The sequence below is a fragment of the Leuresthes tenuis genome, unplaced genomic scaffold, assembly GCF_036924035.1.
Source record: "Leuresthes tenuis unplaced genomic scaffold, fLeuTen1.0.hap1 SCAF_9, whole genome shotgun sequence".
In the NCBI taxonomy this organism is placed as follows: Eukaryota; Metazoa; Chordata; class Actinopteri; order Atheriniformes; family Atherinopsidae; genus Leuresthes; species Leuresthes tenuis.
Window position 1 is genome coordinate 10863046 of NW_027325363.1, and position 27906 is coordinate 10890951.

The 27906-nt window shown below is 40.8% G+C and overlaps 1 protein-coding gene across 3 annotated transcripts; it reads right to left on the minus strand.

The window, feature by feature from the left end:
- Positions 1 to 27213, minus strand: arhgap32a (Rho GTPase activating protein 32a). Of its 3 annotated transcripts, none has more exons than XM_072392275.1 (22): positions 26798 to 27213; positions 20312 to 20425; positions 19285 to 19390; positions 16507 to 16598; positions 16172 to 16256; positions 12272 to 12358; positions 11848 to 11985; positions 11285 to 11377; positions 10523 to 10645; positions 10267 to 10344; positions 9798 to 9879; positions 9536 to 9685; positions 8022 to 8124; positions 7060 to 7204; positions 6592 to 6674; positions 6292 to 6399; positions 6017 to 6162; positions 5703 to 5916; positions 4535 to 4683; positions 4279 to 4353; positions 3477 to 4151; positions 1 to 3299 (listed from the first exon to the last, which is right to left on the minus strand). In XM_072392275.1, the coding sequence occupies exons 2-22, from the start codon at positions 20398 to 20400 to the stop codon at positions 1039 to 1041; spliced, it is 5082 nt and encodes a 1693-aa protein (XP_072248376.1). In that variant the 5' UTR covers positions 20401 to 20425; positions 26798 to 27213; the 3' UTR covers positions 1 to 1038. The 3 variants fall into 3 exon arrangements, with proteins under 3 accessions (XP_072248376.1, XP_072248375.1, XP_072248377.1); XM_072392274.1 differs by having other exon boundaries at positions 9786 to 9879; XM_072392276.1 differs by having other exon boundaries at positions 4535 to 4680; positions 26798 to 27212.
- Positions 27214 to 27906: the final 693 nt, after the last annotated feature.

The window sequence follows — 27906 nt, forward strand, 5'->3', positions numbered from 1 at the left end:
TCGTTGATAATATATCTTTATTTTCTCACTAAAATAACTCATATAACATGTCTTAACAGAATGTCCTCATCTACAGGTTTGAATTTGAAATAGCATCTTTAATGAATAAAACATTATATTTCATGTAAAACACCAAATTGGTAAAAGTTCCCTTACAAAGAGGAAAGAGTTTTCTGTGACAAAACCACAATGTCATACAAAATACACTTTTTCACCTAACTGCATGAGCTGATTAGCATTTAAATTTAGCATATTTTGCCGTGGTAGCTTTGACCTTAACAGAAATCATAGCACTCAATGTTATTTTAAGTTTGCATTATACAATGTATGATAAAGAAAAATGTTAAAAAGTTAGATACCACGAGGTTATCTTCCATTTTACCCTCCTGCCTCCCCCCAAAAGTGCTTTTTTAGCATTAGACAATAATTCAGAGCAAGCTGTTTCTTACAGAAAAAATATATAAGCTGTATATCAATAGGCTCCATGTACACCACGTTAAGACAATGTGTTTCATACACAGTTATCCTCAAAAGTGCTTGTTGAAGTCTGAGTAGACTAGGATAAAAAACAAAATGTACAGTACATGGCCACATGTTAGCTGTGTGTTATTTGTACAAATATAATACATTTAAAATGTATGTTATTTTACACACATTCCTTAACTTTAAAAACAAAATAAAACCAGTTAATTTACCTTGTCTTCCATTTTCATGTAGTTTAGACATTAAGTCATGAAGTCTTTTTTTTCTCAAACACACTTCTTACAGTTACTTCCAGATCTTTAAATTTAAGGACTCTATCTGCAGACAATTCATTTGTTCCCTTTCAACTTCCCTGGAAGCCACTGCAAAATATATAACTACCAGCAATGTTGACAGTATGGCCCCAGCAGCAAGCCCCATTTCACACTTTTTCTTAGCAGCTCCCGAAGGTTCAAACAAACACACTATCAACACAACAGTCTGTTGGTCTGGCTGAGGATAAAGTGCAGTTCTCCTTTGGCCCCATGTAGAATCAGATAAAATGCAGTGGTTGAATCACTCGTAGACCCCAGCCTCTGATCTCAGTGCAGCATGATAAAAAGCCTCATGGCCCAGAGCCTTGGACAACAGTCTCTGGCCGCGGGGAGACATGCAGCTCTGGCCCGGTAAATATCCTGCCACAGCTTTACTGGATCTTGTGGGTTTAGGTCTGGGTGCAGCGTAATACCCCTCCATGTGGTCATATTGTGTGGGTCTGACTTTAGTGCTCTGGGTTCTTCTGTTTGGCTGAGTGGAAAAGGATTCCAGATGTTCAGGATCCAGAGGGGATTTGGTGTTATAATGATAGTAGTGACGATGTTCTCTGGTGCTCTGTGACCGCCCAGGTCTCCTGAGAATGCTGGGTTTCACAGCACCAGAGTAGCTGTCGGCAGCGTTGGGCATCATTAATCGATCCTGGTCGTGACCTCGTCTATGGCTTCTGTCATTGTGCTCCATGTTCTTAAATTTTGGGCAGCTTCGCTCTGGGAGTGAGGGGACTTTGCGAAGCAGTGGCTGCTGCGAGGAGCCGTCTCTGATCTGAATCCTCTTAGTTGCCCCCGAGTCTGCACCGGAGCGGTGACCGCAGTGCAGTCTGGTGACCTCAAGGTCTGCCTGTTGGGACCTTGCAGGGGTCGGGGATGTAACTACTACATTTTGGATTTCTGTCTTGCCAGCTGAGAGGAGTTTGGCATTTCCAGGATCTGACTTGCTTCTTGTGTGCATTATGTCCCTGCTTCTTAAGTCAGTTGGCGACACTTGACTCTCGCAGGGAGACACAGCCTGACATGTGTTTTTGTGTCTGGATTTATTTTCCTGCTTGACTGGTTGATATACGACTCTTTCAAAAACTCCTGCATCCCTAGCTTCGTAAACAACAGTGTCCCTGCTCTCTACATAAAGCTCTCTGTTCACAGGAGGGACACGGTGTGGAGAATAGTTATAGTAATCTGATTGTCCACTTTCTCTTGTGGAACGGATGGTGTAAGACTGACTATGATGGATACCACTTTGCCGGCAAGGATCTATAAAACAACGTGAGCCATCTACTGGATTCCTATCTGAATAAGGGCTGTAGTTGTATTCAGCCCGTGTGTTCTCAAACTGTTGCCGTACAGGGTGAAGGCCAGTTTGTATCAGCCTTTGATAGGGCGCCTCCTGCCTTGTTTTTTGCTCGAAATAAAACATGGTGTCAGGGGGTCGGACTTCTGTCTCTGCCAGCTCGTAGTGGCTAATTTGGGGAGCATGGAAGGAGCGAGCCCTCCGGATAGCCGGATGACCAACTACTCTGTCTTCTGACCTCTCCCACTGCCCTTCTTGCCTGTGGAATCGACTGATAAGGTGCTCATCTTTATGGTAACGTTTGTACTGAGGTGACAAAGGGTGCCTTAATGCTAAAGAGTTGTAGCGGCTCTCAGAGGACTGCCTGTACAAGCCTTTAGGCCCAGAGAGGTGAAGTGGCAGAGCGTTGGGCCGAGGGCAGTGAGATGCAGGCATTCGTCCTGCATTAATTGACCGGGGATGATGATGATGATTACTGTAGACATTCTCAGCCATGCCTCGAGGTCTGTCCTCTCCTGGGCTGTAGTTATGAGCCAAGGAGGTCTGTAATGGACGTGGAAAAACCTCCTCAATGGAGGCAGGCATCGAAGACTCAGCGAGAACAGCACGGAAATTAAAAACATCCACAGAGTCTGTGTTGGCATATATGGGAGACGTTGATGGGCTCTGAGCTGAGCAGACAGGCTGAGAAGGTGTTGAAACACCAACACTCTGATAGGTGTGCTCTTCTTGTGTGACATTTACGGGCTCTTTCTCCTCTCTGTGGTCCTTCCCCTCTGCACTGCCTTCATCCAAGCTGCCTGACCCGAGCGGGCTGACGTTAGGAGTAAAATTACACACGCTTTCCTGACCATCAGTGACCTGTAGTGACTCTGAGCAGAGGTGCGAAGGTAGAAAATGAACAGGATGAGGGCAGCAGTGGGTCTCCAAGGGGCTGTGCACTGAAGCTTGCCACTGAGAAACAGAGGAAACATGAGGGCCACAGAACTCCTGTGGATGCGCTTTGAGATCAAGAACAGAGGGCCGTTGCAGTCTGTCGTGAGGATGAGGTGCTTCCTGTCTCTGGAGAGGGTGCAATGGGGCGTTGCTTCTTCTTTGAGAGCCTCTGCTGGCCTTTTGGGCAGATTCAGCCAGAGCCAAAGCCAACTTCCGTGCAGCACTCGTCAAGGGAGGGTGAGGAGGGAGAACAGACACTGAGCTCATAAGTCTATCTGTTCCTGGGGAGGGATAAGACAAACAACGCTACAGTATGACAGGACAAACAAAGCTATGGTAAGACATGATGGGACAGGACACAAAAGCTTTCATAAGAAACTAGAGTGCATTATAGTTTAGATGCTAACTATATATAATACAGAAAATATTTTGTGATGTTATAGAGGAGCGCCACTGACCTGGATCAGGCAGGTTTTGTGCAGATTGACTGAGTTCTGTAATGGCTGATGCCTGACTTGCTGTGCTGAGTGGACTGCAGTGTTGAAAAGACGCTCTGGCTTCTTTTCCATCTGCCACTGAAGCTTCACACTTATCCACTTGGGGAGAGGAAGACGGCACAGTGGGCAGAGAGGCGGATGCACTCTGAACATCTGCCTGCAATTTAACAGATTTTTTCCTCAGTTTGGGAGAGAGCTGCTTAGAGGTCACCTTCTTTCCACCTTTACCGAGAACTGGGCTGACATCTGGAGAGTGTGAGCAGCTGATGTTGTTGTTAGGAGAGGAGATGGCCTCTGATTCACTGGAACACCCCACGTTCCTCCTCCACTTATTTCCGTCTTTGCTGTGTTGCAGTACAGGAGTTGCTGAAGGCGGGCTGCACTGAAAAGACATGGGGTCAAAGTCTAAAGTAGAGATGCCTGCAGCTGGCGGGAAAAGGTCGAGATCGTCCTCTGGATGTGGAGAGGAAACACATGCTGCAGTGCGGACTCGATTGACATCATCATGACTCTGATTCACATCGTGGGTTCTGTGTTCGTCTTTACTTCTGGAGTAGTGTACGACGTCTCTGTTGATGGCAGAAATGGCCTCACTAGTCGAACGAGGTCTGAGGGGACGGTAATTCGGAGGTTCCCCTGAGATGGCAAGAGAAAATATATTTTCATTATTAATCTTTATCTCTCGGAAATATGCAGATGTATTCTGCTGGGAATCCGTTTGTCATTTTAATGAATTTTAATGACATTTATTGAATTATTTTACCTTCTAAATTTTGCAAAGAGGTGAGAGATTCTTCACTTTTAGTCGAGCGCAACGTGCCGCTATCGCCCCGTCCACCTACAAATGTTTAAGCAAATATTTTTTCTCAATGAATTACTCCCCAGCTCTAAAACAACAACACATCTAAATGTCAAGATGCGCAGGAATGAACTGACACATCCACATGGATTAAAAAGCTTTAAAAAAAGGAACAGAATATTAATGTTTGCAGGCTGCATAATAGCAGCTATGAGCTGACCTGGCAGTGCTATGCTCTTGATCTCATTAGGTTCACTGGGGTGTCGCTTCAGTTTGCGTTTGGATACAGAGTGAGACTTGCCCAGGTGGAAAAAGGAGAGCCAGTTCCCCACGGGAGACTTCTTAGCCTTAGCAGGAGGCCGCTTACTGCTGAAACACAAGAGCAGATCATCTTTAACACATCTCACAAAAGCAAGTTCCCACACACAAAGTCATAAATAAAAAGACCAAGAGGGCTCAAACTTTTGATTATTTTCATCGCATTCTTTTCTAATTAAACATTTAGTCAATGAAACTGAAGCGGAAATCTTCAAATACTTATTTTCTACAACTATCAGCCACACCAAAAACACACCAAAAACTTAGAAGATAAGACTTATTTATTTATTTTTTTTTACAAAACTTCTGTCTATTGATTTCTGTCATTCTACTAATCCATTAATCAACTAAAGGTTTTACATGACCAGAACGATTTGCCAGTCCTATTTTTCTATTTAAATCACTCTGAATACTGTCATATCAAAAGCTTTCACATTGTGACAGTTTTAGGTTTGCTGCAGCTTGCTCATGTTCAGCTAATTAGGACGTAGGGCTCTACAAATGTCCCACAGCTTGTAGCCATGGCAGGGTCATGTCCATTCAGAATAAAAATCAGAAAAAAAAGACTTGAAATGATATTAAAGGCAATGTGGGGGAAAAGTAAGGGGAGGAATTATGCAATATAATGGTTGGCGATCAATAGTCAACTACCTGATGTGATACCCGTTAATTTCCCACAACTGTTGTTTGCGGAGTTTGGAGGTGTTTTCGATTTCTGTATATTCCTCGAAAATCGTTTTAAAAGTCTTTTAAAAGTGTGTGACAACTAGCTCATCTTTATCAACTCTACAGTGTCGATTTTCATTTTTTTAACTGAATTTCGTAGAAGCAGTATAAATTAATGTAATTGTTCCATTAAATGTATTTTATAGTTTACTTATATCACCCTGTATGTGTTAAGATCAGAACTATTTCAGCACAGAAGATGGCAAATAAACTAACTAAACTAAGGCTTGCAATATAAAGCATTGAGCAACCTAAAAAACAAATTCAAAGAGGGGTATTCCAGATTCAGGAGGATTTACATTTGAACAAACATGGAGGACAGTTAGGGAAGTTCAGAAATCTACCTTTCCATTGGGATCTCGATGACTGTGTGGAACTTGCCGAGGAGAGCTTCTGGTCCTTCACCAACCTCGATGTAGTCACTGTGGGTAAGGCAAGGGGTTGTAGCTGGGGAGCCAAGCTGTGCCTGAGTACGAGCCTGGGCCTCCTCTAAAGACAGCAACTTTGTAGACGGGGAGCAGACCATCAAGGACTTTGGTCTGGATAAGGTGTTGTTTCCTGAAGTTGAGATGTTGACATGAGTACAGTGGGGTAGAGATGCATAAAATCATATAATTTCTTTTTTTCTGTTTAATTTTCTTGCGCGTGGATGACCTACCAGTGCTTTCTCTTATGACAGCATTCAGTTTTGAGCTGAAGAGAGTCTCAGTGTTGTTGAGGATAAATTCCACCACCACTGACTGGATACGCACTTCCATGAACGCTGCTGTGCCGCTAAAACAGGCCGACTCTATCTGTCTGGACCTGAAACGAAGCACAGCACAGCGTGACCTATTTCACAGCTTCGGACCACTGAGACTTGCCCCAGTTCACTGTCACAGAAGGGCTAGAAAGAAAAAGCAATTCCAACACAGCTATGGTAGCGAAAGTCACCTGAGGAGGTTCGGTGCCCAGACAATGGCAAGGTTTTTTGTATGCATGTTAGTGATGGAGCTGAAAGTGGCCAGGCAGGAGAGGTGCCTCATGAGGAACTCTAGAGTCCTACAGATAAAGAAAAAGACAAAAATTCAGTTGATACAGTTGGTAAGAAACAAGATTGTGCAGAAGAAGTGTCTTTAACTGTTTATTAGCTTCACATAAAACAGTATGCCCCTCTGATCTGGTGCATCTGTATCTGTAAATCACATTTCTACTTCAAGCCACCAGGGTGCAGCAGTGAGCTTAAAACCTGACCTGTAATGCGGAGGAGGCAATTGCTGGATGACATTATGGATTTTAACCAGCCTCTCCTCATCTGTGGCTGCAGACACGGCCTCCTGTGAAGAAACAGAGCGCAAAGTGTACATCACTGTGAGGCTGATTATCACAGCAAAGGGAGTTGCATGAACATCCCTACTCCCTTCTTCTCTTTTATATTCAGAGTTGCCTCCGTTTCAGCTCGCTTAATCTGTCATTTGGTATAAGTGGGCCCATTCCCTGCTGTGCCTAGAAAGCTCAGCACAACAAAATGACCCCATTTTGAGTAGCACTTCAAAAAGAGCTGGCATTTTGAAATTGTTTCTGTTCTTTTGTTGTCACTAAATGACTGGAAATATATTCCCTGCAGCTATTTCTCCTCATGATACCTGATCCCACCGGATGCTTCCAGTCCAATATTTTTCCCAGGCATTAGTCCAAGCATCAGTTCTACTACTTTCTTACTGAGAATCTGTCATAGAGCTGGTAGGTGAGCAGAGGGTTGGGCAGCTCTCTGAAGTACAGCTTGCAAAGGGAGCCAACTGAATGGATATCCTGTCGGAAAACGTCTCTGCTCAGGTCTGGGATCTGTTCAGAGTCAAATTCGTGCCTAGATGGAGGCAGAGAGAAAAAGATAAAGAGACAAACAGCGTGGGAGCCATCCTACTTCTCATCTGTCGGCACAAAAACACAACATTTTTTTCATTTATAAGCCACTTTTTGCGACATAATGTCTTTCAAGACTGAACATATTTTGATAATGGAGGACTATCATATTTTTTCACAACAATTAACAACTGTTCCTTAATCATGAAGTCAATCCTGCATCTAATTGCAAAAAGTCCTATGATGGGCCAACTGATCATTTACCACGTCATTTACCACATTTTCTAAAACGTCAAAACATCTTTTCATGTGTTGAGAGCCAAGCTTTTCAAGTGAGGGCATTTGATTAGCTGTCAAACCCCATCAGCATGCATGCCTCTTAATTTATGTACTGATAGGAGTTTGTTTCGCAATATCCTCCTGGCAAGCATAAAATAGATGAGAGGACCAAACAGCCACTCAAAGCAGCACAGCTTGAAACTAATTGTAATTGATGGATTTCAGGAGAAGCAGCTCAAAAACAACACTTGGAGAGCAGCATCCACAGCTGTTGGTAGTCAGCGCTACAGCTATTTCATTTAGATTATCTCTATATTTCTAATTGCTGCTTCTCAATGCACAAGCATCACATAAGACGTTGGCCATGAAAACACATCTGGAATCTGACGTTACTCATCCTGTTTAAAAGAATCATTTAAATGTTTGGACGGCAGACGATAGGTTTTTGCACTTGCTCTAAAAAAAAAGTCTAGACTTGTTTGGCCAGAGGCGTTGTTTCAGCTTTGTTTAGAATCAGTATCAAACATGGATGAAGTACAAACCTCAGTTTCTGAATGTTGGAGGAGATCCCTGAGAGTCTGTAAATACCGTCCACGACCCCATTCTTCTCAATGAAGTCAGCACAACTCTTAACCACCTGTGGGACTACAGAAGACAAAAGGCAGGCAGCAACATGATTTTATTCAGCCATTCATCTATTTAGGACATCCTTAGAAAAACATATTAAGAATTTAAAAACAAAACTTGTGCTTGTAAGCTCTAAGTTATATTTACAGATCACACATTATGATCATTTCAAGGGTTCATAAATTCATTGTAAAGTTCTACTTACAGAGTGGGTTTACATGCTTTAATGTAACAGGCACTAAGCAGAATGGCACACTCTTGCTTTGGAGCATCATTTTAAAATAACTTCAGTTAAATGTGCATGTGACACATCTGCAGCATGTCGCTGTATTTTATCATTTCTGTTGGGTGACAAAGTACCCTCTTACTTCAAATATGATTTTACAATATGAGAGCCCTCTAACACATCAGAGATGCCAAAAAGTCTTCCATGAAGGAAGACCGGTGTATCCTTGCATATAGGATACATTACTCCAGGTGTGTTTTAGGAAATTAACCTTTCACCAGATAACAGGAGAGAGGAGAGAGAAGAGGAGGAAGCACACTTTGGACAACCGAGATGAGCTTTGAGGCATGCCAAACTAGCCAGACGGCAGGCTTTATGCAAGTGTGTTAAGTTGTGATGTAAATAACTGGAGATGGAAAAAACAGAGCTACAAATCAGGCATTTTAGGCAGTTAAGAAGCTGAATCTTCTGTGAAAAGAAATAACTCCCTTCGGTGTGGATTTAAGGCTTTATAACTCTGCAGGCCTCTGATATGCAGAGAAAGCTATAAACACACTGAGGGATTGTGGAAACCCTCAAAAAGCATAACATGACCTATTTTAAACATGTTAAAGGACAAAATTTGGTGGCCAGCTAATGTTCCTTCAAGCCAGTGAAGTCAACGTTAGATCAATTATATCTCAAACACATGACTGGCACACAGTGCTGCATAGGATGGCACGCTGCTTCACAGCTAATAATACAGGCACAGAAGTTTATTTTGAGTGAATCCCAAAATACAAAGTCCTTAAGCTGTAAATACTTATCAGCAAACCAAATGAGCATGCACCATGCACCACATTTGTAAAAGCACACAGTCCCTAGCTGCTATGGGACACTTTCAATAACTGAAAGTATTTATTTGCAACCCGTTTTTAAATTTTTTTTTTTGCAATCTAAGCAGCAAATTCCATAAGTATGTGTCATTAGTTGCTCGTTTAATGTCAGATTCACAATGTGCATATCCATAAAGAAAATAAATCATTATGCATGAGAGAAAGAAGTGTTGCTTTAATCCAAAAATATTTTCTCCATCATTTCATCAAGTTTCAGAGTAATCTCTTCTTACCTGTTGGCAGTTTATACTGAATGTGAACTACCAGCAGGCAAGAATGACACAGTGGAAAATAAGAAATAAGAATATCAATTGTAGGATTATTGTACCCTCATGTCCTGAGTTATGGAGATGCTCCCCGAGGTCGCAGCCAAACACTCTTTCTCGGAGAATACCACGCTGGCGGAGCTTCTGTGGCGGTGGCCGAGACTTCATAAAAGACCTCAGGAACGTTACAAGCTTTCCATGCTTCTTACACACTGATTAGGATGTCACAAACACGCATAAAGGTCACTTTAAAATCAATCGGGTTCACATCCTGGGAACAGGTTTTGAATAAATCATCCAGCACATACATACACTGCAGATTACCTGGCTTCGGCACAGAGTTTTGAACGCTGGGGGGAATCTTATCATTTATCAGCTCAACACAGTCGCAGGGGAAGAAGCCAACCTGCAAGGCAAGAGACAAGAGACTCATCTGACAAATGAGGACAGACAGAGATGGTGTTACACTTGTAAGCCTAAAAAGACCAAAGGGGGTATTTCATGTTCTCGTAGAATGTTGTTTGGTGAAGATGAAGAAATAAGTCAGGAAGCATGAGGGACAAGCTGCCTCAGACCCAACATTGCTAGTTTGCATTATTGAGCCAAATAATCAAATCCAGTGTTCTTTGCAATATCAAACATACAAAATAGGAAAAGATCTCTCTGTACGAATCTCACTGACTCAAGAAGAGGACACAGTTTGCTCATCATTATTTTCTGCTTGACTTCAGATGTAGCAGTTTAATAGCCAACATTGTTACACAATGAAAGTAGTCTACAGCAGATATTTTACCTGAAAGCCATGTTTCCCTCTCCACCAGCCTGTGTCTTCTTTAGGAGGCATGTCAATGACCGACACAATGTCCCCCACCTGGATCAGAAAGAGTGCAAAAGTCTGGTCACAGCTAAGCTCAAATTGAAGGTAATAAGACGGATGAAGAATTTGCATAGGCAAGAAATCCAATAAACAATCTACTTAAAGAAGAAAAGAGAAAATCGAGTGGTCCAAGTGAAAGTGTGTTTCATACAACTTGTGTAACAGCAGTCACCTCAAAGGTTAACTCGTCTGTGGCCTGAGCCATGTAACGTTTGGTAACGTGGGCAGCAGCGATGGCAGGGACGTTGATGGAAGCTTCTTCAGACACCAGCAGATGATTCCCTTTGTTGTCGATCTAAAAATAAATACAACAGAGACGTGTTGGTTCGGCCTTGCTCTAAAACTGGAGGCAGGGAGTGGAAGATGGTCAGGCAAAAGTGACACAGGCAGGAAGCAGCAAGAAAGATTACAAGGTAAAATGATTTTTTTAATAATTTTTTTCCAGTTAATAGTACTTCTAACAGCGTCTCACAATTTGTATTTGTTACAGACTGTCCACGATTTTTAAACATCTCAAACTACATCTACACAAGACTTCAAAGATAAACTTAGATATTGAATAGTGAAAATTAAAGCTGATCTTTAGTCACCTTCCTCTGAAAGTAACAAGGAATAAACTGAAAATAATGTTGCTGCATTCTTAGATGCACAGTTTAACCCCTTAAGCTACAGCAGGACTATCGCTCCTAGTTTATGCATTACTGTCAGACTTATGTGAACAACTTTGGATATGAGTTATATGAGGTAGGAGTTTTTCATTCTAAGTTCATGAAGATGACAAAAAAAGATGAATTTTCATTAGACACATCACATATCACACTAAAAGTTTAAATTCATGTTTTAAAGACGTTCATTTATATATATAAAAGTCAATCACTCCAGTTTTGCAGAATAAATTTAATGCTGGAAAACCACTGACAAGAAAAATTGATACCTCCATCCACGTTAGTACTGGACCACAGTTGATCTTGTTGTCAGCGATGGCAGAGAAGCGGGACAGGTAGGTTGCCAACATGGTAGTTACTGACTGAAGGGAAACACGTTAAATTCAAGAGTTGGAAAAGTTAAAACACATGAAGGGAAACACCAAACAGACCATGTCGATGGAAGCTGAAAGAGGCCATGCTTGAAAGATATTTCTAATAATGTCATTATTTCGAGATCCGAGAATATTGTCTCGTCTCGAGATAAGAGAAACCAAAGCTAATATTCTTACAATAACATGTTGTGATCCTGAGAAAACAAAAGACAGATTTCTCGAGAAAACAAGATCATTTAACTTGTTATCACACAAAATCAAGCTCTAACATGAGATTGAGAAATGTCGGGATGACAAAACAGCTGACAGATAACAGCTCCAGATAACAACATCAAAATCTAGTATTGCAGGCAAGGCTACCATACAAGACAGTTAAATCTCCAGATAAAATATAATTCATCTACAATGAGTGACCTATAGTATGAGTAAGATCTCATACATAAAGCAGCTGACTGTACCTCAACAGTGTCCAGTAATGTGTTGAATCGTGGCAGCTCGGTGAGCTGGGAGTAACGACGGTCATAGATACACAGGTGCAGGTGTTTGTCCAGCACACGAAAGTCTTCATAAGATCTCGTCACCAGCCAGCTTCGACCCTGACAAAGAAAAATATCACAAAACTCAAAGTAATGGTATTTCAACAAGAGTGTAGTAATTTCCTGGAAATCTGGAAAATCATTGACAAATCAACCTACACTCTGGATCGCTAGTGGAACTGACCATTCAGTTCACACCATATTTTTCAAGAGGGCAGCTGCTGATCTACCAAAGCTGGCAAACTTATGCTTTTACAAGAAATATATCAAAAGAAGTAGCAGTCTGCTGTCCATTTCATGTGACCTTTAAGCACAACTTTCAGAAATGAAATGAAAGTCATGTTACCTGGCAAGTGATCTGGACTAGAAAGACCAGTTCTTTGGAGTCCAGACCAGTCTTCGGTCCATCATTCTGCCCGTCTGCGAAGGCCAACTATGGAGGAAAAGAGCCAGGAAGAAGGAGAAACAGATGGGTAACATTGAGAGGATGGTTATACTAAATAATAGATGAATGCAATACAAAAACCTCTCTGTATTTTACCTCGTATGCAAGGAGAACATCTTGTCCAAACCCATTTTTCATTAAATAATAAAAAATACTTTAACCCTGAGCAGTGAAGAGGAGAGACTCAAACAACATGGAATCACAGGAAGTAATGTCTAAGAGAGATGGATACAATATTCTTTGACCATGACAGTAACATCGTTAAGATAATATAGGAAATTTAGGAAATGTGACCATCCCCAGCTTAGATGTCATCTATATTCTTACTTCCCCATAAATCCTGCAGTATGAAATGTATAATAGATTAGCCGCTAAGATGTCAGAGCTTGGAGGCGGCGTATATTTAGCACCTCTTCCTTCTCGCTAACATATCCTCCAAAACTGAAAAGATCACAGCCTTACAGTAGTTTGGGAATTTCTTGATAGACATTGCTAGAGAATTGACTTCAAAGGCCTCCAAACCAAGGGAAGTTCTAGTTATTTATAACTGTTAGCATCTCATCTAGATACACTGTTACGTAACATGAAGCGACCTAGTTACTGCACAAGAGTACAACAGCAAACCAGACTGAAAAAGAGCAGAGACTGAGAAATTTGCTCTTAAATGAGTCACGATGAAAGATTCTTTTTCTCTGCAATAGTTTAAAATTTCAGTCCAAACCAAACAGCAAGATTAAGCACTGAAGAGGGTCAATAGGCCAATGGGATTATGAAACGAGGATCATACACAGAATTACATATTCTAGAAAAAGGAGTTTAATAAAAATGAAAAATTAAGAAACAAAACAACAATCATCTCCTTGGCATCACTACCTTAATGATGCTCATACCTCCTCTCAAACCTAAAGATCCTAACACAGAGATGGATCTCAAACACATCTGCACATAGACAAACCCACATTACATTTATTAACAAAGCACATACAACTAATACTAATAAAAAGAACCCTTGATGTTACCTCCCACTAAGGCATCTCAGATATTCATCTGCAGGTGAAGGAAGTGGTTCTCTCTTTGTGTGCGGCCGCAGTCCTGGACCATAGTAATCTCCTCCAGCAAACCAAATCTTAGTTGATGGTAACAGAGTTTAAAATGCTGCTCTTTACTTGCTAGCTTTTCGCTGTCCCCTGCTGCCTCGTGCAAAAAGCTTATTTACAGGGCTTTGGATCATCACACGCTGGTGCTCTATTCAAAGCAGAAAATATGAGACGAGGATGCTTCCCTCTGTGTGTCTTATCCCCCCTTCCTGAATCCCTCTTTCGGTCTCTTACCCCTCCTCCTTCTCCTGTACTCTATCACCCTCCCCCTCTCCCTCTTAACCACTCTCCTTTCTCCGGTGACAAAGGGGGTTTTGCCAGTAAATGGGTTCAACCGGCACACACAAAAGCACGAGCTCATCCATCATAGACAGGCACAAGATGGATAGACAACCCTTCGTCATTTCAAAACGGTTTTCATTCATGTGAGACTGGAGTTAATCTGGAGAGGAATCAGTCAGGCAGGCTACAGACAGAGGCTGTCTGCTGCCCTTGTGCTATTCTGCAAGCAGGACACATGAGACCTGATCACTACCATCCCTCATTACAGCTACAGTCTGTGATTGCAGAGACAGACATATGCATGACAGGAGACAGAAGAACAAAGATTCATCCCAGATTAAGTCATAGATTCAGCACATTGCACAGTGAAATGTCATCACAGTGGTTTTTTAGCTACTGTACATATGCAGCACAGCCTTCAATGTCAGTGTCTTCCAAGTTTGATATTTCACTTTTTGCTCTACTCAGCATTTCTGTTTTCTTATACAGCTTCTCAAGGTCACTGAAAGTGCTGTTTTGCTTCACTTCCCTCTTCAATACATATAAAGCCATCACAGTCATGGCAACCACAGCAGGACATTTAGCCTACATAGTGGGAACATTTTAGGATTACAGACCAGCTAACTACACTATAGCTCATTAAAGGAACATAAACAAATTCAACCCTGCAAAGTGCATCATGCACAAGTCAGGGACTTTTTTGTGTTAAGCTATACTGGTAGTTTATGGCTGTGCAGAGATGACTGATGCACTCTGCTGGTGAGCAAAGAGAACTGCATCAAGGTTCAGCAGCCAGTTAACAACCAAGTTAACCTATAGGGCCTCACTACTTCTGTTTATTACTGCTCTTTATTAAGCATAAAAAATGTTTATAATCCATCAAAATCATTTGTTGTACGCTATATATAAAATCCCAATAAAATTAAGTCTCCAAGGGATAACAGCATTTTCGGATGAAGAATAGCCTAAATGTTGAAAATATGGTTGAAACTTTATTCTAAATCCCCAAAACCAATGTGACTGAAAACTTAGTATTGGAAAACTTATCTATGTTAGCCTACTATTGTCATGCCAATATAACCTTTCAGTGTTCACATGCTGACATGTAACAAGTAGCACAAGTTTAACTAGCAGCATGCTTATAAATGCTAACAAGCACTAAATCAGAATACCTGAGGAATGTCATTAGTTTTGAAGGTATTTGGACAATATTACACGATACACTGTAACTTCATTTCTATTAAATTGTTAATGTAGAATTAACTAAATGACAAAGCAATCAGGATTCCTCTTCTGGGAACCATAAGTATGTGTGTTATATTTCCCAAAGCAATGGACCAACAACAGCATATTTGCTGCTTATGTATCGATCATTTCAGTCAGGGAAATATTCTGAAAGAAGTCATAAAACTAGCATCTACCTACTTTATAATGTTTTTACCAAATAGACCGTGTTTAGAGCTGGCAATACAAAGCATCTGGTATAAACTGATTAAATCATATGAAAAGTGCATCTTTTTATACCTGGTATGCAATTATTTTCACATTCTTCTCAAAAAAACGACTTGTGATCTCGTCTCTCGTACATAAACATGTCCCATACCAGAGTGTGGATGACGAATTGAATCTCAAAATATCAACTAATGTTTCGACAAATTCCTAAATTACATCCAGTGACACTTGAGCGATATTATGGATTCACACATTAATCTACAAGTGTCAGATCTGCCAGAGTCACATTAGTTTGGGTTTTTGAGATTTCGTTATGTTAATATGATATGATATGAAATAAAATCCTAAAAAGACTGATTTGTGATGTTGGATAAGCGTCTGCACCTTAAGACACACAAACTGGAGCTTTTGAATCTCCATCATGGACCTGTGTCCCTTTGCAGAAATTTAAATGACTGCATGAAAAACTAGAGACTTCTCTTCGCTCTATAAAAAGATACCTTTACTACTTGCAATACATCCACTGTCCGTGTGCATCTTGTAAGATGTAACAACACATTCCCACCTCATTAAAATTGCTATGTTTCAATAAATGACCAGATATGAGGACCAGAAATGTGCATGTCTCAGCTCTTAAATATTTGAGGTTAGGAACGAGGGGCAGTACAGATCTCTCAAGATGCATATTAATGCCGGAGAGGATTCAGGCCAAATTCCCCTAACAGTTTTTGTTTTTGTCATGGAACATTTTTACTGTCAAGTTCTACAGTTTCTGTATGAGAATCAGCTGTCTAACAGTCCTAAGGTAGTATTTCAAAACCAATAGACTGCAAGACAAACAAAGATATTGATTCAACTGCCACAATGGAGTTTAAGAGTGAAGCAGCACACCAAAATGACCACTGGACTCAAGCCAAACATATAATTAGAAAACACAGTAAATCTCCGACAAGAATTTTCAGATTCTCACCTGAACGTTGCCAAAATCAACAGTCTCATAGTGGAAATGAGCACACTCTGCCAGTCTAGGGAAGTGACCTCTGGGGAACGTTAACCTAAAACACACAGAACAGCATCCCATCAGCATTCAAGACACACTGACACTGTGATGAAGAGAGGACCAAAGTGAAAGAAAGGAAGAGAGTGGAAGGGAGAGATTAGGCTTATGTGTGAAAGCAGTGTTTGAAATGCAGCAGGCCGATTCGTCTGTCTGTGTGGGACCCATCATTTTATAGGTCCTAATTTCAGTGGCCTGAATAAGAGCCCTGGTTTACAGCCCATAATAGCACCAACACTGTCACCTACTTCTTCATGTTCTTGACCTTCATGCTCGCTGTGCTGACGCAGGAGCGCAAGAGGGGCTCGGCTGGATGTTCTGTGATGTCATCACTCCTCACCTGCCAAACAGAGACAGCAGATATTAATTAAGTGTCAGTCAGAAACAGGATGTTCGATGGAGAACTAACTACAGCTAACTATTGGCTGTAATGCATTATTATTCCGATGAGGTAGTATGTTGTGTTATTCAAAATGCAAAAAAAAGAACTTTGATAGTTAAAGGAAACTTGGAATTTCTACATTAGTACAAATTTTTCCAATAAGCCAGAAAACGGTGCTTCTAAACACACTGGCAAAACACTTACAATCCAGGCTGGAAAAAGGTGTTACAACTGCTGAATGATTATAAATTCTACAGATTGATTATACTGAACATGGCCATAAAGCAATTACTTAAGACCTGTGTTAGTAAAACTACAGCAAGAAAAACTGTCTACAAATGGACTAAATCCAGAGCTACCGATACTCTCACTAAGAGTGAGCATTCAGCAAAGATCCAACGACAAGCAGCAATGTGCAATCCTGCAAGAGGAGAAAAAGAATCCAAGCGAAATACCAATACACCTGCTGGGATTTGTGAACTTGATATGATCTTAGTTAAACCTTGTTTATGACCAATTAGATGTTCTGTGGACAGAAGAGGCAAAAAGCCTAAAAGAGAAATAAATAATATAAATAAAACATTGTGTAAAGCATGATAAAAAGAGCATCATGGTATTGGGCTATCTTGGGGGCAGGTAATCCTTCAGCTGTTGAGGGAACAATGGATTAAATCAGTTTGGAGTTTATATTGGATGATGCATCAAAGATGATGAGTAACAAGTAAATCAACAACAGAATTGTTTCACACAGATACAATTCATGTCATAGACTGGTCAGAAGTCGTGGCCAGGATGGAGAGGTTGTTGTATGGTGGTTGTTGGATGTTGTTGATGGTTGCAGGTTCAATGAATTACCACATTCAAGAGTTCACTTAATTTTTTCGGTTTCCTACTTAGAATGGTGTTGCTGTCCAGGAGGAGGAGGGGGATGACAGAACAGAAAAATACTTTATTCATCCCCAGTGGGGGAAATTAAAAAATTCAGCATATTAATACAGACATGCATTTCCCAAGCAAATCTCTTAATAACTGTAGCCCTATTCAGATAGGCATTGTACATATCGTCATCATAACATACACACAGGACATATTTTCTTTGACTGACACCACTGCAACACACCAATATCATTGGAGCGTTGTTCAATAAAGATGTGAAAACTGCAACGGTTTGTGAAACAGGGGAGGCACTAAGCTTATTTTCCTGCAACTAGACAGTTCCACTGAGAGACAATGGGAGACAGAGACATCAATAGGATGCTCCAGAAAAGCAAGTGACACCGACCCAGATATGGGTGGTCCAGCACCAGTGTCATTCAAAATCGGAGCTACTGTTTGGAAGATGTCCAATATGCCCTTGTCCAGCTGCTGTCCCAACAGTTCCAGTTTAGCTGCCTGTAAATGTAGTGGGTGTGACAATACTGTGTTCAGTGTCATCACCTTAAAGCTAGTGTTTGATGTTATGTGCTATTGTGAAGGTATTTATTTGATCTAATTCTATTTTAGTTTTATGAATTTTGCTGGACAATCACGGCCCTGTAACATGTACCTCACGGCAGTCTATGACAGTGGTTAGGGAACCCTGCCGCAAGTGATAGCTCAATATATTCAATAAATCTGTGACAAGCACAACTGTTTTTGTTTTGCTCTGTTAGTTTAGTTTAACCAGATTGTGTTTGTCTGTGATTATGACAAAGATCAAGATCAGACCACATTTTGAGTAATCCTGGTCATTCCAAAAGGGCCACAAACATTTCTTGCAAAGGTTTATTACTGCACTACAATTATGATATTTCATTCTGTTCTGTTATAGCTGTTTTAGCTTTATGATACCATAGTTATGCTATAGCATACCATTTTATGATATGTTAGGATATGTAATGCTTCCAATATGTGACATTTCAAAGACATGTTTCTTTGGCTTCTGTACTTTATCATGTTAAGTTATGTTCCTATTTGACATTTAAGAATCCTTTGACATGTTCGTAACTGTCAGTCAAGTGTAAAGCAGTACATTGTCATTGATATATTAACAATGTTTGTGACATGCACTACATTTTCATGTATAGATCTCGTCCGTTGGTGCCCAATTTTTAATTAGTGTGAGATATGTTTTTTGAAAATCAAAATGAGAGCTTGGAATTCTGTGAATAGCAAAGTATTTGCAGAAATATAAATTGTATATTATAGATAAACATAGTTTTGAATGTTAAAAAGATACAGGGAGTTAAAATAGAAAGAGATTCATTAACAAAACCTGATAGTTTTACAAAACAATTCTCCCACACAGATAAAGATATAAAGACAGGAGCCCTGAGGAGTGACCAGAACATACATTATGTATCCGTGACAAGCTGTCCTTACAAATTTACTTCAATTGTTATGAAACTCTCCACCTCACTCTCAGGTTATACATCAACTAATGCAAATTAACACATGTTCAGACTTTTGTTACTGCACAGGCTGACCCTCAAGTGACATGACTGCGGTGACATCAAGCTCAGATGACATCAAGGTGTGAATCACCTAAAAACCACGAGCAGCCTCATAGAGGAAGGACAACATGTCTGTTGGGGTTCATGTATTTTCTGTTGTTGCCGATGAGTCAGAGTCATGTGTGTGTGGGTGTGTGCGTGTGGGTGTGTACCATGGCAATGGATGTCTCTTGCGGTTGTTGCTCTTCTGTAGGACTGGTATTAGAAGCTTGAGGTAAGGCATCGTCTTTGTCCAGGTCAGTAGATGGTAGCACATCCCTGCAGAAAGACAAAGGCCAGGAATGTAAAAAGTTTCATTATGTCAATTACAGTGTCATTTAGGCTGAGGTTTTAAATCAAGAGGTGTAGTTATTTAAAACTACACCAGGGGGAGCAAGTGAAGGAGAATTCGTCATGTGGCTTGGGCTGAGATCATGACAATGCACCAGCATGGCCCAGAAAACATGTTGCACTTGGACTGTGATTTCAGAATGACAAAAGCCCTCAAAAAACACAAGGGAAAATTGATTTCCTTCAGTCAATTCCAGGTAGGAACAACTGCAGTCAACTCATCCTTTAGCTCAGTCTGAAAAATATTAGCATCTTCTGTGGGGTCAGGAGAAAGCCACAGGGTCCTTTGTGTGCACTCAAAGCTCATCTATTCAGTGAGCCATGAAGGCAATCCACCCACAAGGGAGTGTTTTACAAAACCTTCACTTGAAATGTGATTCAATGTGCTCGGGAGTGGAGGGTGAGGTCCATTCAGGCAAACTTTTATAAGCAACAAAGAGAGAGGAGAGACAGGGCTTGGATTTATTACAGTGATTCAGCCTGATGAGATCAGCACTTATGGCCAAGAACACAGACACACAAAGTAATTTACGTGTTCAACAATGACACAACAAATTGCATAAACAGAAAAAGTACATCTGTGAGGACAATCATGAAATCTGACAAGTTTGTGTCATTATCTCAGTCTAATAACTAGGTCATCATTTAGCTTTAACATTGCACTGCCCATGCTTTTATTCTTGTGGCATCTTAAATGCAAATGCACATGTAAAAAAAACCATAAGCACCTATACACATACCGTATATACACACACACACACAAACACACACCTCTTAGCACACATCCATCTATATTTTTTCATGAGCTAGATGACCTGACACAAAGAGGGGGAAAAAAGAGTAACTCACCCCTCAAGGACGTCACTACTTCCTGGTTCTCCCTGGGGTCCTGAGACAGCATTCTCAATCACCGCGGCAACCACACATCCAGCCTCCATGATGCTGCCTTGCTGCAACAGCCTGCTGTAGAGAAACGTGAGTGGGAGGAGAAGAAAGAAGAGACAGTAAGGGTGGGTGAGGAAGAGAGCAGAGGATGGGAAGACAAGTCCGGAGCTAAGAAGCCGCCAGACGTTAACCCACTTCAGGCTGCAGCATGCGCAATTCTCAAGGCTACAATCCACAGAGGCCAGACTGTAATCTGCAATGACATCATGCAACAGAGTCAGGGGCTCAGTGATAAAGCATGTCAGGCTCTAAATTCATAGGATGGTTTCGCAAGAATATCAGCTTCTTTTTCTGATAGTACTGACAGGTATTTGCTGAAAAACGCTCTCCTATCCTCCTCAAGGAAATGTCAGATCTGTCGCAGCGGCTTCAGTATGAGTGAAAAATAGCAAATTTAAAGTTCTTTTTTTTCCTCTAAGTTTCATTTGAAAGTTAGTTTTACCCAGGCACATTGTAGTATTACCGGTAGATTTGTGTTGCTCTGTCCACTTCCTCATTTTTACCAGATAAGTAAATCAACTCCACTTACGCCTGTCAGGCAAAAATATTCTAAGGTTCACACAATGTGTCAAATGTAAATTAAAACAGAAAGCAATGGTACAAATCACTGAAACCCTTAACCCATTAAAAGATTCAAGGACTCATGGACGCTTTATTGTCATTCTGATCTTGGACACACGAAAGGAACAAAACATGATCTCAGGTCTTAATGCATTAAAAATGGGTTCCATACTACAAAAATGCCGGTGAAATAAATACCAACAGAGTATTTTACTTAATTGAAAAGAGTTCAAATGCAAAAGGCAGAGCTTGTCACAAGTCAGATGAGGAGAAGTTCACCAGTCTCTGAAAGGCCGAAAGGCAAATAGTTCAGCTTGGAATTGGAAACAATTAAGAAATTTAATAATCTACAGCACATGATGCAGATGTTCTAAAAGCATCAGACAACATTATGTTAAAAACATATGTGATTCCAAGAGAAACTATTGGTGCTCAAAAAGCAGAACCTGTGACAAAGGATACCCCAAACTGCTGAGCAGCAGAAATCCTGAATCAAGAAAAATAATATTTCTATTTCAAAACAACAGCAGTTTGTCTCTGTTATAACTACCCAATGGCTTTGACAGTGTTGTTTAAAAGAAACAGGTGATGCAGCACTGTGGTAAACATGCCCCTGTCGCAACTTTATGAAACATGTTTGGAATCAGAAAGCCTCCTTGAGTCTGTTGGGATAACACATATACACAAACCATTAGTTAATGTTGATACTTTTGGGCTCTTTTAATCTGGGGTTATCTTTCATGCTCTTGGCAATGCGCCTTTCTTCAAATGTATGATGTGGGACGGCCCCTATCAGTCTTTCGCTAATTCCATTAATACTACTCCTCTCCTTATGTACTGTAAACAAACACATGGAATGTCCCGATTAAGCAGACTTGAGTCTTCTTTTACAATCCTCCCATAACCAGCTTCTGAACATATGTGGGTGCTTAGCGTTAAATAGTGTTTTAAGGGCATGTGGGTGCAAAAACAGTTATCTTTATAACCTCTTACCTCTACATACAGCAGTACAAAGACTTCTCCAGTTAATGCAGGAGCAAGTTTACTGTGCCTCTTCCCTTAAGACTTCTGCTGATCAACAAGGAAATGTTTACACTAATGAGTAAGTTCGTTAACCTCAAATGACCGCTGCTGTAGTAGCAGTTTCCCACTAGCCCCTCTGGCCCAGAGCCCCACTGAGCTGCTGTTGACGAACCTCCACAAAGCCACCTGACTCAGCAGAATGTGAACATGCAGACAGGAATACGGGCCAGGTCGGACTCCACTTCATCCATATCTCATACTATATCTCTCTTCTAATAGACAACGCAACCTTGCCAGAGGAGGACAAATGCATTACACACCCAGCAAATACATTTTCTGTTTACCACTGGTAAATAAAGTCTTGTTTTATGAGGGTCACCAGGTAATCTTAAATGTCTGTTAAACTGCATGCATTAGAATAACTAACATAATTAATAATATAATTAGATCCTCTTTGCACATCTTAAACTTGTAAAACACCACAAAAACAATGCTACACTGCATATACCAATACTCTAATGGAGAGCACTGTTTCTACATTATTATCTTTTACAATATTTTGGTTATGTGGTGCTAATGTAGGACAGAGATTCCTGTCCATGATGAAAAGTGTTGCACAGTAAACAGCACAATACCTGACCTTGCTGATGGTACCGCATCAGACACAAGTGTGGGAACATGTTGTTCTGCATGTTGCAGAGGAGGCCAGCTAATTATGCGCTTTAAACCTGCCTCTATGACAGAAACCTCACAGGCTTCTGTCTTTGTTTGAAAGAATTTGTGGATAAAAAACTGTATATGAGCGAGTGTTGTAATAAAAAATCACTACAATAGTAATCGCCTTCTTTGGAAATGCTTCAAGTAGCAGAACAATGTTAAACTAGTTGCCACAGAATCTCATATGCTGGCTTTCTTTTGTAGAAAATCTTGGAGATGATACTATACACAGCTGCTGTAAATCAAGCAGCACTCGTGTTTCCATTCCTTCTCCATCAGTCATCTCCAAAGTATCAAACAAAACTCTTCTGGATGCATGAATAAAGAGGCCCTCTACCTGTCATCGTTAATGGGGAGGCGCTGCTCTGATGCCAGCAGACGAGAGCAGCAAACACAAAAGGATGTTGCCCAGAATCAGATGGCCTACATGGCATTTTCAAGGAAAGTAGGGCAGCCGACACAGTCCTACACACTCTTCACGAGGCCAGTATCAGCAGGTGTGTGGACAAGAAAAATGGCCGCCTACATATTTGTAGCTACAAACATGCAGCAGAAAATGAGTCAGAGGTAGTTTATCACATAAGAGACAGAGGACCGATTAAACCCAGGGAGAGGGGGAGGGAATATGAATATAAACGCTGCCCTTTCACCTTTTTCCATCACATTATTGTTAATACAGCTCATCTACAGCTCATCTATGGATCTATGGATTTCATATGGCTCCAATACACAGTAAAAATCCTCTCAATGCAGATAAAGATACAATCCAATTCAACCCATTTGTAAACCAAGTCATTGTAATCCCATAAAATCAAACTAATCAAAATCTAAATTTGTCTAATTCATATAACAATTCATTAAAGAACGGGTTGTTCTAGTCCCAGTTAAGACAGTATTATAATGAATTGCAAAACTCTTCAAACAAATCCCCCGTTCTGAGCATGCACGAGGCATGAGTGGAGAGGAAGAAACTTCAAGCAGAACCAGGCTCAGGAAGGACAGCTATCTGCCTCGACCGGTTACATAACTGCACATGGATGTATAGTTCCTGACTGGCTTTTCAGAGCAATGGAGGCATCAGAATGTATTATGGAGTACACTGCCTAATAAAACAACACTCCAGTGACACATAACCCAACGACCAGACCCAATTAGACCTTGAGCTGGTGGGATAACTTTGAGAATGAGGTGTTTTTTTTGCTGAAGAATGGTGAGAAATTTGGCAACCCTGTTGCATTTGACCGAGCTGCTTTACCCCATACATAGAAGGGTAAGAAACTGTTACGCGGTCCCATTTCGGTCCTGTCAAAACAGTCGCATGCACATTGTACAAACGAGCTTCACGTGTGCTTCTGCATTTTCATGTAGACAAAGATCTTTTTGTAAACGAGTTATGTGTGGAACTAATCTTTTAGGATTGGAAGAGGAAAAAACCCTGTCTCCATCTTTACTTATCCTGAGTCTAAACAGAAAAAACAAATCAATGAATTGAGAGATGCTAAAATTGTCTGAAAGGCCGAGGCCATATGCAACGTTTGGTGATAATCACTCTGAGTTAAATGTCAAGCCAGGATTCTTTCCTTTCACATACAAAAACACTCATTGTATCAGCTTTTGATTTTTCTATTGACACCAAAGAGACCGTGGCAGACCCCTGCTGTCAACAAGGAGAAAGTTAGTGTCATGATCTCATTCTGAGGTCCGGACTGCAGTCAACACAAGAGAGAGACACAGTGGAGAAAGCCCAGTGGTTGCCATGGTAACCTCTTTCTCATCCATCGTGACTTGATACTCCTCCAGACCGAGGATGAGGTGGCAACAAGGAGGCAAATGAAGCCTCGGAGGAACCTCTGACCAGAGGCTTTGACACACTGTCAGCCGGTATGCCTGAGGAGTGGCTGTCGCTGCTCTGCACTGCAGAATTCAGGCAGCCGGTCAGGTGCTGCTGTCAGAACAAAATCAGCCATTGTAGCATGAGCTTTCTCGTGTCACCTCTTTGCAAGGCGGGGTTGGTGATGAGGGTCATTTGAGCCTATAATCTTCTTGAAATCTACCAGAGTGAGATTATTTCATCCCACACCGAGGCAATGTCACCACTCAATCTTTGACTCAGTGATCCCTGATGAAGGCCAGAGCGCGGGTGAACAGCAGGCTGACTTAGATCCAAATATTCAATCAACAAGCCGATCTGTCACTACAGATGACAATCCAAGACTAAGATACAGGCCTTTAGGGCAAATCTACTCCATCTAAAACAGACAGAACGATGTTCTAAAAATAGCGAATCAGAGAAAATCTTATTGTGTAAGACAAATATTTTAAGAACATAACAGTGATGCTCAAGAACACAGACATACAACTGTGCCGACTTAATACTGAGGCTCTCATACAATAACACAAGATTACAGACATTTGTATAATCTAACTCTTATCTAATCCAACACCTCTACAACAGCTACAACAGCAGGGTAGCTCATCACTTGTTATTAACGAGGGGGCATTGTGTCATGGCACTGGAATGCATTACATCATAAAAAAATACCAAATATGTTTTTCTTATATTGAGCCCAAAAAACCCAACCCAAACTGATAGATTCTCCATTTTGTGCTAAAGCTGACAATTGTTACCTTTATCAGTAAATCCACTTCATTTCTCAGTCGCTCATTTCAGTTGCAAAGTGTCAACAAAGAAAGAAGAAATTCTCTGGATAATGGCTTTAAATGCATAGTTTTCTCCCAAAATGACAGATATTAATTTTACTATCAAAGATGTCACAGAAACAAACTCATTTTATATTTTCTAGACGATGGAAAGAGTGAATTTTGTGTTAATATTAATCTATTATTAAACAGACCATTTTCTAACTTTTCAAACCTAATTGACTAATCATTTAAGCTTGTGTGAACTGTCTAAAACGCACCAGTTTCTGTATCCTTAACACACAAACAAGTGTGGTAAACATTATGTGGTAATTGATGGATACAATTAACTTCTCTGAGTCTATGTTTAGTCCTAAACCATCCACTGTACAAAGATATTTAGTTTAATTACAGCCCATATGACACAGAAAGAGGCAATTAATCTAATCTCAAAAGCCAATATTAGTTGGTTTTGGAATCTTTCTGAAAAACTACTTTGACTATTGAACCGTCATCAAAACAAATTACTATTGTTCTTTCCTGTAAATTCTTACTTACTATTTATAGTGTGAAGAAATGCCTGAAACAATTACCTCAAGCTTAAGATAATTCCTTGGTTTGTTCTCAGAATAGTCCATATTTAGTTTTTAATTACATAACTCAAACAAAAGCAGAAAATTCTCCAAATTTAAGGGGACAAAAAAATACTAATAAAAATGTTGAGCATTTTTTGATTGAAAAATTCTCCACAGAAGTAGAACAACTGTAGTTTTGCACTGATCAGTCTACAGTCATGTCATCTTGGTTTATAGAGAGGCAGAAAGGGAAGACTTTGTTGCTAAGAAATTGGCCAAATTCAGTACATGACCAAAATAGTTGCTCAAATGTCACTGCTCTGCTTAATCATTTTGTCATACATGAATTTACACTAAGCTTCAGAAATAACCATATGCTCCATTTGCTCACTTTTACTGGTTGAACTAAATTATTATGCTTAATGAAGCTTTTTTAATTATGTTAAAAGTTATTACACAGTATTGCACAATGCATTTGCACTAGATTGCAGATCTTCATCATTATCAGATAGTGCGGAAGCAGCATCAAATTCCTCCTGACAGATGAACTTACATGTTTTCATCACGTCACGCAATAAAACGCATATATCAGTCATCTAAACAGACTCCTGGAATCCACCGGGAAAAGTTTACCACTGGTGTACTCTGACCTGTTGGGCCTGACAGATCATAGTCAACTACACATAAACACACTTACACGCACACGTACACAACCACGCAAACAGACACGCAACCGATCATTTGTCAACAACAATGTGAAGTGGTTGATCCGTTTAAAAAAAAAAAGAGAGTTGCGATCACACCTTCAGGTCCCCGCCAGCAGATTTAACACCAGTCTGGTTATGACCGTACAGTCAGTGCTCAAACAGCCTACCTGTAACTGTGCACGCCGCTTCACTCTGCTGCCTCTTCTATGCTGCACAGCGCTGAGCTTCTCGACGAGGAAACATGCTGTCAGCATCGCACGGCAGAAACGGACGGCTCGGACACACGCACATTGGCAACAGCTGATAGTCTGAGGTAGATGTTTTCGGGAGGAAAAGCCCCGATCGGGTGCGGCATCGCTGAGGAAGCGTGGAAGTCTTTCCGCAACTGGCTCTCGGGGAGCTGAGAGTGTGCACTCTGCGCCGGGAGCGCGCGAGCTGGTAACGTGCCCGCGCCTGGGATGTTTTAGCCTCTAGGGTTCCCAGACCTTTTCAAAGTCAAGGACCCATATATGAAGTAGGCGTGAGGGTATGCAAGCAAGCCCTGTTCAGTAGGATGATATTCATCAGCTCGACGAACCGCAGTTGTGCGGTGTTAGGTAATGCTTGGTACAGAATTACATAACGCTCTAATGTAGGTGGGTGGTAACAGTGAGAGGAGTGAAAACTGGTCAAATCGCTCATTCTCATACATCATCTTACTGTGTTTGTCCATTGAAGGATAACATATTAAATGTAGCCTTTCCTTTGAGGCCACAACTTCGTCTCTGCAAACGTACGCTGAATTTTCGGTGTCTGATTCATTTGTGTCTACTTTATATATTTACTTACACAATAAACTAACAATTTACGTTTTCAGAGGGTTGCGTTGAGAGGTTTAATGCCATCATTTCTAGCCACGTCCCCTAGACCGAAACCAGAGCGAAAATATGGAAAACAGTGTTAAATGATTGTCCCGTGGACCCTATATGCTTATAGCATCCACGTGCAGCAATGAAGCCAATGCAGAGGTACCATGTCTGCATTATATCTAATGACCAGTAGGGGGAAACACCTGCGGTTACAAAAAGGCATCCGATTAGAAGTCCATAGAGAAATCATTCAATTTTTTTCAGTTATTTTAATAGACGCTTGCGCTACTTTAAAATCTAAATGAAGATTTGTGAATACAATTTGAAGTAGCTAAAATATTAGTCAGGTCTGTCACTACCTGATGCTTAATATGAGACACATATGCTCAGGTAAAACTCTGTAGCATGCATCTGGTCTCCAAAATCAA